Source organism: Ananas comosus, linkage group 1 (assembly GCF_001540865.1).
Source record: "Ananas comosus cultivar F153 linkage group 1, ASM154086v1, whole genome shotgun sequence".
Taxonomy (NCBI): domain Eukaryota; kingdom Viridiplantae; phylum Streptophyta; class Magnoliopsida; order Poales; family Bromeliaceae; genus Ananas; species Ananas comosus.
In genome coordinates this window covers 5,108,810-5,127,393 of record NC_033621.1, presented here as the reverse complement: position 1 = coordinate 5,127,393, position 18,584 = coordinate 5,108,810, and the positions used below count along the sequence as shown (strand labels likewise).

The window sequence follows — 18,584 nt, the reverse complement described above, 5'->3', positions numbered from 1 at the left end:
TTATTATTATACAATAAATGAAAATTAAAAATGTATGGAGAACCCCCTCAACTGTAGGACGTTATAAAGTTGCTCCCTCAACTTTTTTTTTTTTAGTATATTGTTTGTTAACTTTTTAATTTTTGTGAAGTGGGACAATTTTAGTTAAATGTATTAAAACTTACTACAATAACTCAAATAATTTTTTTTTAAAAAAATTACAAAAATATTAATAACGAAAACTGTTATTTTTTTCTTAATAAAGTTGTCATTACACTTTTTATCCCAACGTCAACACGAGAAAGCCAGATAATTTGAAAATCTTCTTCTTTTAAAAATGTACAAATGAAGTTCCAATTATTAGGATAACCTCTTTGATAATAAATACTAAATAACATTTTTACTAAATATAAGGAAAAAAAAAGTATGGAACCCCTCAACTACATGCCATTTTGAAATGACACCTAAACTTTTGTCTGATTGATTGCATTTCTTAATTTTTTATTTCTTGGTTGATGAGTGATTTTACTCAAGAAAATTATCAATTCATTAATAATTTTGCCAAATAATTTTAACCGCCATTAAGAAAATAAAGGTTAACCAAATAATATTTAAGGACTAACAGAGTCATTAAATTTGAAAAAAAATTAACTTAACCATAACTAAGCATAAAATCACAAATAAAAGAGTTAGAAGATGAGCCGTTTTAATTAAAGAATTATAAGTCGAAGGACCTATTTCCAAAGATTTTTTAGTTGAGGGGTCATCATACATATTTACCAATAAATAAGAAATACGTTTCAAGTTGCGTGGTGGGGTTGTTTTACCGTTGCGCGGGAACTCTTCGGCCACGCGCGCCCGTAGTACTCGCCCTGCGTTGCGTGGATTCCCACGGTGCGCGCAAGATCGATCCCCACCGTCCAATTATGAAGATTGCTATCGCCACCGTCAAATTTGGACGGCCGCGATCGCCTCAGCTCGAATCTCACGGTTGTCGTACCCCGAACTTATCCGTCCATGGACCCGGTGTATGGAAAAAGATGCACACGACAGCTTATTTGTTCGAAATAATCGCCTGGACCAGGTCCACTATGAACCGATTATTGATATTTTAATTTAGATTAAATGCATCAAAACCATCTTAAACTGACTTGCGGCTATTTTGTAAATAACCATCCAAGCTTTCAAAATTTTGTATTTGTCATCTAAATTTTCAAAATTTATAATTAACTAGCTTAATTTGTATCAATTAGAGTGATTAACATTAGTCAATTAGTTAACAAATAATTTATTATGCATGTTAGGCTATAAGATGAGTCTTTTTGATGTTGAAAATCACTTTGATGGAAGAAATTAATCATAATTATTATAAATAGTCAAATTCAAATATTAGAAATAAAATTTTATCCCGCAGAACTGAATTTTGAGGCCAAAGAGACATTCTATGATATATATTTATAATTTCTTGAAACTTTAACTACTTTAAATTGGTAAAATATAACCTACATAGCCAAATGTAAACTTCTAAATATTTAGGTGAGAAATATAAAATTTTAAAGTTTAGATGACTATCTGCAAATAAGCAAAATTTTGAATAATTTTGCTGCATTTAATCTTTTTCATTTTTAAGATCTCATTAGGATCCCCTAAAATTTTATACAATATTTAAAATGCCTTACATAATACAAATAGATAAAATATTACAGTCTATATACCATTTTGAATCGACTATCCAATATTATAAAATTTTGATTTTACTATCCGACTTTTTAATTTGTTTAATTTGAGACACTTAACAATATTTTGATTTCAAAATTTAAACTAATTACCTTTTATAATTTATATTTGCAAGAACTTTATAAAGTATATTAATTAAACCTATAAAAACAACCGACGAATTCAAAATTTGAAGTTGAAGCGTCATTGACCGACTTACGTTAAACAATTAGAAATGTTTGTTAATAAAATCTAAATTTTGAAAAGATTGAATAGTCAGCGAATTTATAGTTCAGATAACTCTCTCAGTGAGAGACAATACGATTATTTACTCAAATGAATCTTCAATTAGTACCTATGTAGTTTAGTATATTTGTATTTAGCAAAATTTGGAAAGTTTTATTTAATTTTTATATCATTATAAAAGGAGTTTTTTTTTGCATTTGGCCCCCTCAAAGAAAAGATTTTCACAAATAGCCTCGCTAATTTTATAATTCTAATTTTGGCCCTATCATTGTCATGCAAGCGCCGTGCGAGCAGGATGGAGGCTGAGTGATAAGTTGAATATGGTGAATCATTAACCGTATTCAAATATGGTGAATGGTTCACCGTATCCAGTGTTTATATTTACTCCATACTTAAGTAATATAATACACTAGACATGGTGAATGGATTACCGTATTCAATTTATTCCACCTCGCCCATCCTTGCTCGCATAGCGCTTATGTGACGCCCGCATGACGGAGATAGGGCCAAAATTGAAATTATAAAATTGATGAGGTTATTTGTAAAAATAATTTTTTTAGGGGGGGCCGAATGCAAAAAAAGCCCTTATAAAAATTTATTATTAAATAAAATGACAAAGTGTTATATCTTATAAACCATAGAATAATAAAGTATATATGAATGAATAATGTTTTACTATAAATTGATGCATTGGAAATTTCTAGTTTCTTGGGCCATATAAAGTGCGACGACTCCGGTCCACTGAGATAATACGTAGACCCAGTCCAAGTAAAAAATTTACTCTTTCCTTTCTCTCTCTCTCTCTCTCTCTCTCTCTAGAACTCTCTCGCTCTTCCTCTTTCTCTCCCCTAATTATAGGCTTATGGCTCAACGGTTGACGCCACCTTTTCCTTCTTTCTCTTTCTCTCCCTCCTCTTCTCTCCCTCCCAAACATTTCTCCGCACACGGAAACCCAATTTGAATCCTCAATTGGTTATGGTTCTCCTCTTCTCAAACTAGGGTTTCGCATTGATCGCAGCAAATCGATCGATCAATCGATCGACCTAGTCCATGGGCGAGGAGTCGTTCTCGTCGTCATCGTCGTCGTCGTCCCCGGCGGAGTCGGTCCTGGAGACACCAGGGCAGTCGCTCATGGCGACCCCGGCGGGGTCGTTCCGGGACGCGGACGAGGGGACGCCGCTCGCCGCCGTGGCAGAGGCCTTCGAGGAGCTCGCGCGCTCCCTCCGCGGCGGCGGCGGCGAGGAGGGTGGGGACGGAGGGCTCCGCCTCGCCCCCTTCGTCGACGCGTGCTCCCTCGTCTCCGTCCTCTTCGGTTGCCTAGGGTTCGCATTCAAGTTCGCGGAGATGGAGTACGTCGCCAAGGTCCGTTGCGTTTCCCCTTTTCCTCTCCAATCCCGTTTGGTTTAATCCGTGTTCTTTTCTTCACCTTTGGCATGGAATCGAAAAAGGGTAATATGTAGAGAGACTTTATGTGTTGGCTTAAAGGGGCCAACATCATGATACGTGGCGGGAGGCTAATTTGGGCTGAGTCACATTCGAAATGACATGAGTCTAGGTTAAGCTGAGTCGTGTTCGAAGTGGTGCGAGGCTGGTTGGGCCGAGTTACAATCGAGACCCGTGGACGTTGTGTTTGTACCCTTGAATTGGTTGCGTAAATTTAGTAGCTCGAGTTTTTTGGTGTAATGGTTAGCTTCAATGATCCTACACTTTAAACTTTAGCTCTTTTACAAAGAGACACCTCAACTTTCAATTTTATCAATTAGGCTCTCTAAACTTTATCGAATAACTCAATACACCTCCTCTTCAATTTAAGTTACTAACTGCACAACCATTTGAATGTATGTCTCTTAAATAATCTTATAAAGCTTCAAAATATATAAAAATAAGATATTTTTTCTATTCTAACATATTAGAAAATAACAAAAATTGAAGATAGATTCACCTTATTCTTTAAGTCTCATGCTTAATTATCAAATTTGAAAGAGTTCTGTGCACGACAAGCGATCAAAAGGGTTGTATAATTTGTAATTCTCAGTGAGAAGAAACTATTAAACTATTTGGTAAAATTCAATAGGTCTAATTATCATAGTTGAAAGTTCAGGCACTTGTGTGCAAAAGATTTAAACTATAGGCAGTTTTGAAATAGGCCTCTCAAATTTTCTTTTTCTAATTGGCGCCCTCAATTTCTAATTTTTTTTATTGCAATTTTTATGATTTGGTAAGTTGAAAATTTTATTAAATTTAGATAGCTTGAATTTTTATTAGCTGTTAATTACTTTAATTTTATTTGTTAAAAAGTGATCAAATTTGATGGAATTACTAATGATTTTAATAAATGGACTAAAATTATTTAATTTAAGAAAAATTAAATTTAAGAGATGTTAAGGAAAAAAAAAATGGTGGATTGGGATTTGGTAGAGAAAACAGAGAGAATAGGGGAAGGATGAAATAAGGGAGAAGAAGAGGAGTGGTTTTGTATAGATCATGTTTTTCAGTGGGGAAATCAGGATTTAGTCTCAAAGACAAAAAGTGTTTTTTTTCTTTGGATTATATAATTTTGTTCATTGGAGATTTTGTGCATTTATCTTTTGTTTTTGGTTGTAGGATGGTAATTGGCAATAAATTTTGGTATAATTTCACTAGAAATTCTCTAGATTGCTTGATCATTTAATTGGAGAGTACTCAGAGGAGCAGCATGCTTTACATGAGGGAGATGGAAGAAACCATTGGCTGTGCAATTTATTTATTTATCTAATTTATCTATATTTTTTTGTAATTTTAGCAAAAGCACATTAGGCAACTTGTTCTGGAGATAACTTCATCCAAGATCAATAGTTTGATTTATGGTAATATGCAATTTGTGGCTAAGAACAAATAGTTAAAGGTACCAAATGCAATTAGCAACAAGTAATGAAATAAGATGATATGCAATTTGAGTAATATGCAATTTGTGGCTAAGAACGAATAGTTAAAGGTACCAAATGCAATTAGCAAAAAGTAATGAAATAAGATGATCTACAATTTGACTACATAGCAAGAGGAACATTTTCTTTTGCCAATTTGTAGTTAAGAAGATTGGAGAGAAAAAGAGAGAGAGAGGGAGAGAGATTGATTATATATAGTAGAGCATGAGAGATCTTTTCAAGTGCTATTGGATGACTGATAGATGTGATATGTCAGTATTGATACCCAAGCTGGCTATATTTAGGTAGCTGACAAATTGAATTATTCAGCTTCACCTTCATGAGATTGAGCAGGCATTTTGGAATGATTTTCTCCATATCTAATACATCTCAAAAAATTCTCCAACACATACTGGATATTATTTGTTTAGAAAGCTGAATACAACTAGATGGGCAATGATTCATCATGCTATGCTTGTTGTGATGTTTTATGCAAGACTAGTGAAAACCCCGCGCTTCGCTGCGGGTAAGTAGATTACGTTTAATATAAATATATTGACCGTAAAACCATGCAAAATAATTTTCTTTAGAAAAAAAAATTATATTGAAATCAAACTATTGAATTGCGACATAGTTTTCAAATAGAAAAATCATCAAACCATAAAAAAATAGCTCTCAAATAGAGAAATCATCAAGCCATGAAATTCTTAGAGTGAAATTTTTATTTTCTTTAGGGTGATTTTCTCAAATACATTTTTCAAAGTGCGATATAGCTCTCAAATACTTTATACTGGAAAATTGAGAAGAAAGGTGAAAAAATTATATAAAATTAAAATATAAATCAAATATATTATTGCTAATTTTTTTTTACCTAAAATCAAAATTTTCAAAAATCATGCAAATTCACGAAAACACCGAAAATTTCATGAAAAAAATCTGATTCGGTGCCAAAAAATTGCAAAAAAAATTTGCGGAAATAAATCAAAAACCTCAACACACCCACTTCCTTTAGCCATCCTCAAGGCCAAATCGGCGTCGCTAAGCCGTGGCCTATGTTGCCCAAACTGCCACCGTCGTCATCAGGCAAGAAGTAAACAAAAGAAGGAAGAAGTTAAAAAAAAGAAGAGGAAGGTACGAAGAAGAAGAAAAAGAGAAGAAGAGTAAAAAAAAAGGAAAAAAAAAGGACATAGAGCTGTGTTTTTTTTTGTCCGACGTTGTCGCCGTCATGTCTATCGCTGCTGTCGCCCAAGTTGCCGTCACCGCCGTGATCGCCACCGGTTGCCGCGGTGACCATTGCTGACGCCGCCCACGTTGTCGCTGCTGCCACGTCGGTCGTCGTTGCCGCCCAAGCTGCTGAAGCCTACTTCGAATTCCCCCATATAAGAGGGAAAGAGTGTAGGTACTATGAAAACGATGGGGAGAGAGAGGGGGGACCAACTGGCGGAGCAAAAAGAGAGAGAGAGAGGAGGGATAAGAGGGAGAGAGGGGGAAGAGAGAGAGTAGGGAAGAGAGGGAGAGGGAGAGGGAGATGGAGAGCTAGCTGTAGGAGAGAGAGAGAAAGTAGGGCCACTTGGAGGGGGGAGAGAGAGGAGGAGAGAGGTGAAGAGAGAGAGGAGGGGCCACCTGTAGAAGGGAAGCGAGAGAAAAAGAGAGGGGAAGAGAGAGAGGTGGTGCCATCTATAGAAGGGAAGAGAGAGAGAGGAGTAAAGAGAAGTATTGAGAACCTACCACGTGGAATGGGCAAATGTAGGTATGCCACGTGTTTTGAAGGTACCATCAAATTATATAATGTAAGATACCGAGAGAAGGTGAGAAAATTAATTAATGCAAATTGTGAGTATGAATTCTAGTTTTCCTTTTGATGTGGGTTTCAGGTTGTTCATAGGAGATTGTTTTGGTGTCTTCTGGTCCCAAACCTCACGGTGGTCACAAACAAAGTACAAAAGCTTCTAGGCTGTTTAGAGTATTTCATCATTTGATCGGCATGAATTTTTCATGGAAATTGGTTCATGTGGGAACTGCAATTATAAAATAAGGATTTGGTAGAGCTATGACTAATGCCACGGCGTATGTGTTTGGAGAAACACTTCTCTAGATTGAACTCTTAAGAAGAGTTCATCAATTTTCTCAATAAATTGTAATGACAGAACATGAGAGGCCAAGGAACTGAAAACCCTCTACATACATTCTTCATTAAGGCACTGTTGACTGTTGGGCTATGTTGATTATTAGAAATATTATTTAGGAAGTTCGGAAAATACAGTTCAATTCATGCTCAGGGAGCTTACAGGACTTTATCTGAAACATATTGATTAATTTTGTTAGATCCCTTAATCTTCTTGTCGAGTAGACAATAAACCACTCATATGCAATTCATAACTTAAGTATGATGATGAAATGGAGTAATATGATAAAAGATATACAATTTAGCACCAATATGAAATCATGTGCAATTTTTCTAATATCTACTGTTGTCCTTTTTTTGTTGCATTAAATCTGTAATTAAGATGAATAAAGATGTAGATTAAGTCATTAATTACAAAATTCCATTCAATTTCCTATCAATGACTTAATAAAGATCAGAATATTTCTCCTAGATTGCTAGATATGCATACCAATGAAGAAAAAGAAATACTTAGTACATGGTCCACAAGCAATGGCAATATATTTAAGTGTTGTAACTTTTTTTTCTGTTTCTTACTGCATTTCAGGTTAATTAATCCCTTCAAATTTGTTTCAAATTTGTTTAGTTAAACCATAACAGATGCAGGTCAGTGTATTACAAAGTATGTGCATGTGAAATATATGCCTATGTATGAAAGCCTGAAAATGCAATATTAGGTTCATAGCTACTTGCAGGTTCCATAGTTCCATTACTTTGAAGAAATCTGTTTATGTTTTTTTTTCCCCAACAGAAAATAAAAGACTCTTTTGGTACTACCTTCATTAAAATGTCGAGCATTGTATATTTACTTTGTTGTTTCATCACTTTCCTCTGCTTCACCTTTACGTTTGTATGAAAATTTAAGCTTCCCCATCACCATGATTATCATTTGTAACATTTGTTCTCAATTATGTTCCATTCCCCCACTTGCTCTCTCTTTATTTGGTCTATGTGTAGTGCTGGCATCTTTACCTTCTTTTTTCAAGCTCTGTGCATGAGATGGATGAGAAGATGATTATATGTGCCTGGAAGTTGTGATATCTTGGGTCAAATGCTGAAACCCCCTATTATAGTTTAATTCCCTATAGTTCTTGGTTTGGTCCACATATTGGTTGTGCTTAGTACTTACTGGGCACATCTGACTGCATATTTACAATGTTCCTTAGTTTTCCTTACCAATATATCAAATTATTCTACCTTTGGTAGAATCAATTAGGTTATAGGTCAGCTTTTATTCCATTTGCTCCTTCCGGCAAACGGTGGTATGCCTAGGAAGTCATTATTAGGCATTGTAGACTATTAGCTCTTAGATTTAGCCTTACTTTAATCATTATATGCCATAAGATTTTGCCTATGCCCAGTCAAGACTTTTTACGGTACTTTTTGTAAGATTGGGTTCTGTGACTTATCTATAGGATTGACAGGTAAATTTATTTTTTTATGCTTCCTTTCTTCTTGGAGATCTATCGTTGTGTTGAACATGTCTATTAATTAACAAAACACAAGTTTTTCTCAGCAATACAAAAAATTAAGATAAGATATTTGAAGTAATTCCTTTTTGTATGATCAATCTTTTCAGGTTAATGACCTAATCGAAGCATCAAAGGCATATGAGACATTGATCCATATTATTGATCATGACATAAAAAATGATAGTGTCAGAAGGCAAGGAAGCCATTCACGTAATTTGCGCAGAGTCAGGCTGGGCCTTGACCTCATCAGAGCTTTGTTTGAGCAATTTCTATCTACAAAGTACGTTTTACTATGTTTTATATTGTTTCTTTTAACTTTCAGACCAAGTTATCTTTGTGAAATATTTGCGCAAAGTATATGAGGTATGCCGTTGTTATTTTTTTTTGCTTTGAAAGGTTGCATGTGCAAGGGAAGACATTAGAGGGGAAGATTTTACACTGTTATTATATTGTCAGATCAACATAATACAAGTCGTGATGGGCTTGAAGAACTCGTTATGCTTAGTCATGTTTGGAAATCATTCAATTAACATCATGAAATTTTGTCATGTGAATCTTTTGTTGACTTCTACTTGCATTGACGAGGATAATATTTATGTTAGTCTGGGTTCTCAAAGATATAGAAATTTATCTGACACTTGCATTTGAAGGTATTGAAATTAATCTGACCTTTGCATGCTAAGGTATGACAGAAAGTTGAAAGATCTTCATATAATTAATTTTATAATTGTACGGCACTACATTAGAAAACAATTTTCTGCTTGCTGTTCATGGGCCCATGTACATGTCAATAAAAGTGTCATCAGTACAGGTCAATAAAGTGTCATTAGGCATTATTAAGAATACCTATCATTTTGAAGGACAAAAGAGTAGCAAGCAACATGATCCTTGAAGATTTTGATAGTGTATGTTTGTACCATCTGGCCTTCGTACATGTAAATCAATTCACTGTTGTGTATGTCCATTGAATATTTTGATAGTGCATGTTTGATCAACATATAAAATTATTGGTTAACATGTGTAAAACTGTAAGTACATGTTTATCTCAACCTTATGGACTACTTGCAAGTAAAATAAAGGGCCAGCTTATTTTGTTTTTTTTTTCCCCTTAACTATTGCTGAAAAACTGTAGTGTAATCAAAGTATATCACCTGGAGAAGTCTCTTATCCTGGATATGAACATTGCATTCCTTTTACTTTTATGTAGTCATTCAGATTTAGGCTGGTTGATGTCATGTGAATATGCTCCACAATCATCAGAACTTACAACAATAAAGTTTGTACTCTGTTTTATATTTATGGCTCATTTAAATTTTTCTTGTTTATCATGTGTACTATTTCAGTGAATGCTCATTAAAAGATGCTGCATCTACCGCTTATGGACAAGTTTGTGCACCATTCCATAACTGGGCTATCAGGAAGACTGTTTCTGCTGGAATGTATGCTCTTCCAACTAGGGAACAATTGATATCGAGATTAAATGAAACAGGTAACAGTACTTTACCACTGGTTTACTTTTGGCGAATAATAATTATTTTGAAGTAGAAGGATTCAGATGGTTGTTTTGGCAAATAATAATTATTTTAAAGTAGAAGGATTTAGATGGTTGTCATGCACTTCAAGAACTCTTGCAGAACTGCACATGATTACTTTTCCCTTTGTTTGTTTTTTTTGTCATAATAATGTTAAGATACAACGGTAAACTGGATACACGAAAGGAAAACATTGGATTAGACCAAACTTTTTTTCTTGTGCAAAAATAAGAAAAAAAAACCAACTTTTAAGACGAATGAAGTGACGGTTAATACAGGATCTTTCAACAACATGTAATTAGAGGAATAACAAGAATGAGGAAAAAGGTTCAGAAAACTATGGATGCAGAATAAATAGAGCATTTCGAAAATCCTGGATGTTGGTTTTGGATGTTTTATACATTGCTTCTTTTTTTTTCACTACAATATATATAACTAGGGTGCAGGTTTTGCGCAATTTGTGTTTTTTAGCATTTTTGATACACCAATTCGGAATACAGAGTGATTAAATTTTTTGTAGCAATCGAGCTATAAAACTATGCTATTTTTATAAGTCCTACTTGTGATTTGTTTGTTGCTTAATTGGTTTTTCTACGAGTGTCTTGTACCTGTATTTTTGAAAATTTCATTGATGAATATACTATCTTATTCAGACAAGCGCCTTGCACCTTGTATCTAGGCTCTAGGAGCCCCTTGCACCTTGGTGTGCCATGCGCGTGGGTATGGAATTTCCCTGCAGACTTAGGTCCCCATAGGGATCCGCCTCGAATGGGGTGGCGCTGAGGAGCATTTTGCCTCCGCAAGATCAGGGCCAGGGATCGGGGGAGGAATTTTTCCCGCTTCCGATGATGGGGCGGGGATGGGGATAGTTCTCCCACTCCACGATATTCCTGATTCCCGCAAATTATATAATGCTAACTTTGATGCCTTCAATATATTTTTAATTTAATAAAATGTTCTCAACATATTTAATTTTTTACATGGTATATAAATTAAATAATATTTGATTATTATACATTTTTAGTAATTTGATGTGCCATACTTAACTTGATGATGAATTAAAAAAAAAGCTTAATAATTGGATGAAATTTAAATTGATTTAAATTAAAATAAATTAAATTTAATTAAAAAAATTTGTGTGTTTCCTTGAGGGGATGGTGATCCTGCGGGGAGGGGGATGGGGGACTTTCCTCCCATTGGCAGGGATGAGGTGGGGACGCAGCTGTATAAACCTGTGGGGATGGGGACGGGTCGGGGACGATGAAGGGCCCCGTCCCTGCCCCGCTATGTGACCATCCTTACTTCCACTATTTAAAGCTACTTAACTAGAGGATATAATAGATTGATTGCCTTCTATTAAGACGAATGATTTGGAGATTTCCCTGTAGAAGATATCTTCCAAAATACTTTTTGGCTGTTTATCTTTATTTCTTAAAAGAATCTAGAATTACTCCACTGTTTAGCGTTAGTAAGGAAATGTTTCTGGGGGTCTCAGCTTATCGGAGCAAAAAATTTGCAGAAGCTCAATAAAAAACTTAAAAAATTTAAGATTTGAGAAGTTTGCCATCACTTCTTCATTCTAAAATTCATCAAGGCTAGGTGCAGTGTGACAAAATTAGTTAAGATAGAGCTTCCTATGCAAGTCAAAATCTACGATCGATGCTAAGCTATTGTTTTCTGACGGAAGAAAATCTAATGAAAGGCATGGATCTGTACATTTATCTAGCTGTAGAATCGACTCACTTATGTGGCCAGAAATGTGAACAAACTTTCGCCCTTTAATTTACTTTAGCTGCCAATTCTAACTGTTCGCTGGATACTTAACAGTCCTCATCTCTTGCTGCAGATTACTCTGTACAGAAGGAAATGCAAAGATACATTAACGCCTCTAGCCCCATTATACAGTACATCGACGATCTTTTCCTCTCCAGGAATATTGCCCTAGACTGGTGAAAGCAGAGGAAGAGCATATCGAACAAAGACCTCAAGAAACTATAAACATTGATCCCCAATTTGTTGTATTTGTCTCCACCATTTCTTAACTACGGCAGATTCGCTGTCCCTCTCTTTTAATTTCTCTATTCTTTCAGGGGGTGTTTCAGGGGGGTATTGTATCTTGTGCATCATTGTGTAGTAACAGGCATTACTCTCCCTGCTTGTTTCTCCAGATTGGATGTCACAAAATGGAGAAACTAGTGGAGGAGGAAGAGATTGGAGAGGTTTCATTTATAGGTGCATTCGGAAACCGGTGGTGCTTTTATTTATTTTGATTGACTTTGGATGGTAAATCCTCTGGGAACGAATAATAGCATAACCATCTGTTAGATTCTTTCTTGAAAAGCTGAAATACTACGAAATTCTTTGCGTGAAGTCGGATTCTTCCATCCTCGTCTCTCATCAGCTATCACTATGGATTATTTTATTTCGAAGAACACTCTAGGTTGTGAAATTGAAATTGAGAAGAGATTGAGAACTGATCAAAACGTGTTAGAAGATGACTGCGAAATTAGAATCAACAAAAAATTTTGTAAATTGTACTTGTGGTTCCGCGACTTCGACTTAAGTTTCACTGTACCAACTTTTGAATTCGGCATTAGAGAATTGTAACTTTTAACAATATTTTACTGGTCAAAATGTACAAAACTAACCATCAAATTACTCACCTCTACCGACTGTTCCTAGCGCAAGTGGCAAAAGGCTTGATGGTTGGTACCTGAGGTCTCAAGTTCGAATCCTAGTAGGTTCACATTTCTAGCTAAGTTAGTTTATTTCTAAATGAAATAAACGAAGCGGGTAGCATGCTACCTATCTCTCAAAAAAAAAAAAAAAAAAAAAAATACTCACCTCTAATGTTGAACCTTAGGATTTTTCCAATATTTTTTCTTCAATTTGTTAGATGATCTAAAGTTGGCTTGTTTTCAATCAAGTTTCTTTTCCAATTTTTCTAAAGTTTTTTCTCATAATTTTGTTTGATTTTTACACCTAATTTTTGTGTGGGAATGAGAGAGGAGAAATGTGCATTTGAAAAAGAAAGAGAGAGGAGAGAGAGAGAGAGAGCTGGTTGGCTAGGAATTGGGTTAGCTAAATTACAGAAAACATCCGAGAGTTAGGATATATTTAGCATGTAAATATTACATTACATATATAGTGGAACTTATATTGTATATTTCAAATATTCTATAAAATTATATAGTAATATTATAAGATTATATAGTAATGATGGTTGTCATGTATATGCCTCTTATAATTATATATACAAATCGATGGAATCCTAAGGATTGAGTTATTTTGCCCTTCTTTCATGATATCAGAGCCACCAACCCTAAACAGGAAATATTGATCCACTGCTACCAACCACCAAAGAAAAAAAAAAAAACCTTCTCCTCCGCTGGTCCGCGTAGCTCTTCTGTCGACTCTGTGCAGTTAGAAGTTGCTCTCTCGCAATGCGGATCTTTGCCTCCGCATCCTCCACTAAGTCTGGCCCGATCAACCGGCATTCTCCGACGTCGTCGTAATAGATAGGAGACCGACATCAATGCCCACACAAAGCCTCGTACAATGCTATCCTGATGCTCGCCTGGTAGCTATTATTTAGGCGAATTCCACTAGCGATAGATACCGAAACCATCCATCACTATAACCCATCACCGCAACTCAGGGGATGGAAAGCCATATAGGAGTTTAGCTTCATACCCATAGCCTGCTGTAAGCTCCTCGAAACTAGGATACGAAGCAAGTGTCCCATTCTGATACGATCGACACCGGCACGCCATGAAGTCGAACCATTTTGTCGATGTATAACTGTGCCAGTCGATCAAGAGACCACGTCTAGCCTCATCCCAGGCCACCAGAAAAACTGCTTCAAATCGCGATACATTTTTGGTTCCGCCGGGATGAACCGTGTAAGGGGATTGGTGCGCCTCGGATAGGATATCGTTCCTCAGCTCCGATTTACTAGGCACACACCATCTACCTCTGAAGCGAAGGAATCCATCAGTGCGAATAGAGAAGTCCCCATCTTTGCCCTGCCCGATCTCCGCCCGCACTTTCTGTAAGTACGGGTCACTCTGCTGCCCGAGCACAATCCGCTCAGTCCAGGTAGGCTGTATCACCTGGGTCATCTATCGGGATGTGGTCCTGGTAGAAAACAACCTCTATCTCGAAACGGCGGAACTCCTCCACAAGACGATCCTGGTTCGTGATCATGAAGGACAACTGAGCTGAAGGTTATTTCTGGCTCAGGGCGTCCAGTACCACATTCGCCTTTTCCGGATGATACTGAATCGAGAGACTGTAGTCCTTCAAGAGCTCGAGCCAATGCCACTGCCTGAGGTTCAACTTTTTCTACGTGAAGAGATACCTCAGGCTTAGATGATCAGCGAATATGTCGCAGTCTGTCCCATAACCAGAATCAATAACACTCACCTCGGAGACCACAGTTTCCTACCGGTTCAACACAAACTGTTGGCATTCGACAATCCTAGGTCCAAGACCTCAACTTTTGCCTGACCAAAAGGTCCAAGGCTGGCATTACCAATCGAGCTCGACAATTTTGTCTCCTCAAAAATTTAACCCGGTATAATCCGACCAACATATGGTTTTAGCAAATCCATCATTTGATGCACAGGATTGCCAATCGCAATAGGCGATAATAACCATCGGTGATGCCCAACACCTGTCTCCACGAGACCCTATCGCTGCTGTCCTAAAAGGAACCCAAGCGATCGATGTTCCCAGCAACACCAAATACCTTTCTCATTGAGACCCAGGCGCACCTGTCACCATATAACCGGACAAGCATACCATTCCAAGGTTTGCACGATAAGCCGAGTCACAAACTTTATACACTATCACAAACCGTGGCAATCAAAGCCAACAACCAGGCATAAGCCACTTATCAACTGTGATTCCGAGCCTCTCGACAATAGGCCGAGATTACCAACCAAACAAACCTTTTGGTTGTGCAAGGCATAATTATAGAGCTAAAAAGTATTCAGACTCAAACCAAAGTCAAAACCATCTGTAGTGATAATAAATCAAGTGCACAAAACTTGCCAGGAAAATAATCCAAGACTCGCTACGTGCTCAGAGATGACCATCACTCTAGCTTTTCCACAAAACAATCTAGAGAAAATACCGACCCAATCCATAAGTCCCAATTGAAAAAAGGGTATTTCGTCCCAACTTTCGACATTACATTGTCTGCAGCCAATGTACTTATCAAAAGAAAAGCGAAATACTCGAAGATCCTCTGCCAATAACAAGTTGGAAGCACGACATATCGAAGTATCTAGCCACCTGATACCTCTTTACTGCACCAAAAGTTCACAACCAAAACCATCGAACATCGACTTTGCAAGTCGACATTCGAAATTAGATTGATCTTGAACCGATTCACTGGGAGTCCCACTGCATTCAAGATCCAAAAGCTGCTAGCGACACTTAGCCGCGAACCGTGCAGACTGAGGCTTTAGGAAACAGTTTCTTTAACCGATTTCTACACCACAACCAACTATTCCCAAAGCTCCGAGAACTCCGACCATACCTTGGAGTAACTCGAGTCAAGACGGATCCTACCAAACCATCTACTATCCCATGACACACCAATTTAGGTGTTAGGATAACCACATACGATGTATGCATCAACCAAAACTATGTCCACTCGGTTCTAGTACACATCAGTTTGACGTATGAACTAGCTAAAGGTCAAAAGACCCGCAACAACAATTCTACTAGCAAACAAGAATGAGGGATAGGCATCACAACCTTATCCAAAGATCTGAGAAGGCACCGTCAATATTGCAGTCGCTTGGACGGCCGCTATCACAACCTTGGGCTACACCCTAGTAGCCCCACTGAAGTCGCGACTGTAACAGATCTTAGTATCATCTCCGTAGAGACACTCGCAACAGCTTTTGTGCCTTAAGTAGGGGAAGTGGCCTGGGGGCTGGCAGCCAAAACAATCGCCTAGGCCCAAACACATCATCTGGCCCTTCAAGGCCCCATCCGACAGGGGTGGCCACACTTGGGGGACATCATCCCGCCACTCGATGTCCAAGAAGGTACACTACCACTACTCCCGACTGAGACACCAGCTTGTGCGAAAATCGTAGCACGTACAGAAAATAACCATGCACTTCGAGTTTACCAAACTCGAATGCACGCTGGGATTCAAGCCCAAACCCCGCACTCACGTACCTATATACCGTAGGTCTTCCTATAGGTCAACCTAACTAATGGTTCAGTTTTTGTTTATTTTTCAAAACAACCTGTGAATGGTGTTGTGGTTGTAACCTGTCTCTGATACCACTTTAATCTGTCATACTCCGAGGCCCCTTTTTCTTTAAAAGCAATGCGGAAGTGTCCATTTTTTTTTTTTTTTTTTAAAGAACCTGACCCCCAGGGTATGCCAGATCCGCCACAAATATAGAGAGTCCACTGTTCACACGGACAGAGCCTCCCCTATATTTGCACGGCGTCGCACAGTACAAGATATATAAATAAGATACAACCACCACAACTGAATATACAAACATTCATACATTTATACATTCATAAGCCATTTACATTTAGATTCACATTCAGAGTTAACCATAAATCCACAACTATTAGTTTAAAATATTTTTCACCCGAAAACTTGTTTTGAAATACTAAGTCATGAAAATCATGAGAAACTCTTTTAAAAACTGTTTCCCACACGAAAACCTTTTTCTTTTAAAACTCGCTACCACGAGAGGTAGAAAACCATTTCCACTTCACGAAAATCCACAAATCCTTTATTGCATGCTTGAAATCCCAAATATTCAAATGTAATAAAATACTGAACCATGTAAACTGTCTAAGTCATTTATTTAACGAAATTAGGTTAGAGAATTAACCAACAACGGGACGATGGCTCGATCGATCACTAGGTGTGCTCCTCACGAACCGTCCCACTAGGACCCGCGACGTCACCTATAATGGCGGTGGGGGGTGAGAACATGTAAACATATCTCCCCTCCCAGTGGGTACCACAAGCCGACGAGGGCGAAGGGTACTCACCAGTCAAGGAGGATAAACAACAATATGGGTAAGTGAAATACAGTAGCAATGATAATAAATGAACAGGATGTATAAATGCACAGCTACCGCTACTGTGTGTATGAATCAACGGACGACAAGTCCAAAATACCCAATCTGGAACAGCCATTTTGGTCCGCAACACCTCAGGCCCATGCCACAACTACTCTAAATAGAAACAAGCCATATTGGTCAGCAACACCTCAGGCCAATGCCACAACTGCTCTAAATAGAAATAAGCCATATTGGTCCGCAACACCTCAGGCCCATGACCTCAGCATAAGCTCCTGGGTCAGAAAGCATATAACCCCTCTTGGGCTCACGGGCTGGCACACCTAACCACTTTTTCAGAAAAGAACACCATCTTGCGGTGGATCAGACCGCTGGTGTTCGTGAAATGCGTATGAGCAGTGGCGATCGATGCTAATGTGCTTAATAGCCAAACATCGACAACTAGCCGACAATCCGACCCCTCAGGGTATACTGACCGCGTAAGTCACCAAATAGTCCAACTGACTAAGTAGACCACAAGAACGGATGTAGTGAATCGACCGAATAGGTCACAATAACAGATGCAACGAACTGACCGACTAGGCACAAAACATCGGAAACTAGCAGACAATCCAACCTTTTAGGGTAAACTGACCGCGTAGGTCACCAAGTAGTCCAATTGACCAAATAGATCACAACAACGGATGCAACGAACTGACCGACTAGGTCATAGATCTCACAGATAATCACAAAATCGCTGTACTCTAAACATGATATAGGATATGTAAAACAGCTAAGTAGAGCAACAAGAAAACATGGTATAGGTGCTAGGCCTCAACATATAGTATATGCATGTAGAGTAATAACGGGAGAACAAGGGTAAGAAGATATCACCGAGCGTGCAGCACTGTACCGACTTTGGATCGAAGTACCCATCTGTACGAATACGGTACTGATCTTCCGACTGCGGAGGAAATAACAACTGGACCTACGAAGGGTCCACCGGGTTAGAATCCAACCCATGAACACAAAACGTACTCACAATCTCCACCAACAAACCTACGGGAATCGGTTTCCCAAAACCGATTGCCGAACACAACGGAAGTCCTGAAAATCACACCGGGACTCCGTCGGGATGCACGTACTGTCCCAAAACTCACCGACTCGTACTATGAGTCACCTGCTGCCACTAAGCATTTATATTTGTGTGACTTGGCAGCATAACACTATCTCACATCGAAACGATTATCATCAGATAATCGTTCCGATCCGGGTTTCCGGAAGTGTCCAATTAGACACCGGAACCCACCGTCGCTCACCCGTCGTTTCCGAACCCTCGAAGGGTGACCAGCCAACAAGGCTTAGCGACAAAACAATTTATCACGAGGCATTGTCGGAAGAATTTCGAACCGAAAACGCGTTCTGTCGGCGTATTTCTCCAAAAAACGCATCGAAAATCAAATTTGATTTTTGGGAAAGGCCTGAGGCCTTGGACAATAAGTCCAGAGGTCACCCACTACCC

At 38.0% G+C, this 18,584-nt stretch overlaps 1 protein-coding gene across 1 annotated transcript; it reads left to right on the top strand.

Moving 5' to 3' along the window:
- On the top strand, window positions 2,770–12,341 carry LOC109708387 (ACD11 homolog protein-like). The gene is made up of 4 exons (XM_020230110.1): window positions 2,770–3,303; window positions 8,588–8,760; window positions 9,824–9,969; window positions 11,859–12,341. The coding sequence occupies exons 1-4, from the start codon at window positions 2,992–2,994 to the stop codon at window positions 11,963–11,965; spliced, it is 738 nt and encodes a 245-aa protein (XP_020085699.1). The 5' UTR covers window positions 2,770–2,991; the 3' UTR covers window positions 11,966–12,341.

Excerpts from the sequence above, each read along its gene's own strand:
- LOC109708387 (XM_020230110.1), top strand. The coding sequence starts at position 2,992 with ATGGGCGAGGAGTCGTTCTCGTCGTCATCGTCGTCGTCGTCCCCGGCG. Across the intron at positions 3,304-8,587 it reads AGATGGAGTACGTCGCCAAG|GTTAATGACCTAATCGAAGC; the intron begins GTCCGTTGCGTT and ends CAATCTTTTCAG. Across the intron at positions 9,970-11,858 it reads ATCGAGATTAAATGAAACAG|ATTACTCTGTACAGAAGGAA; the intron begins GTAACAGTACTT and ends CTCTTGCTGCAG.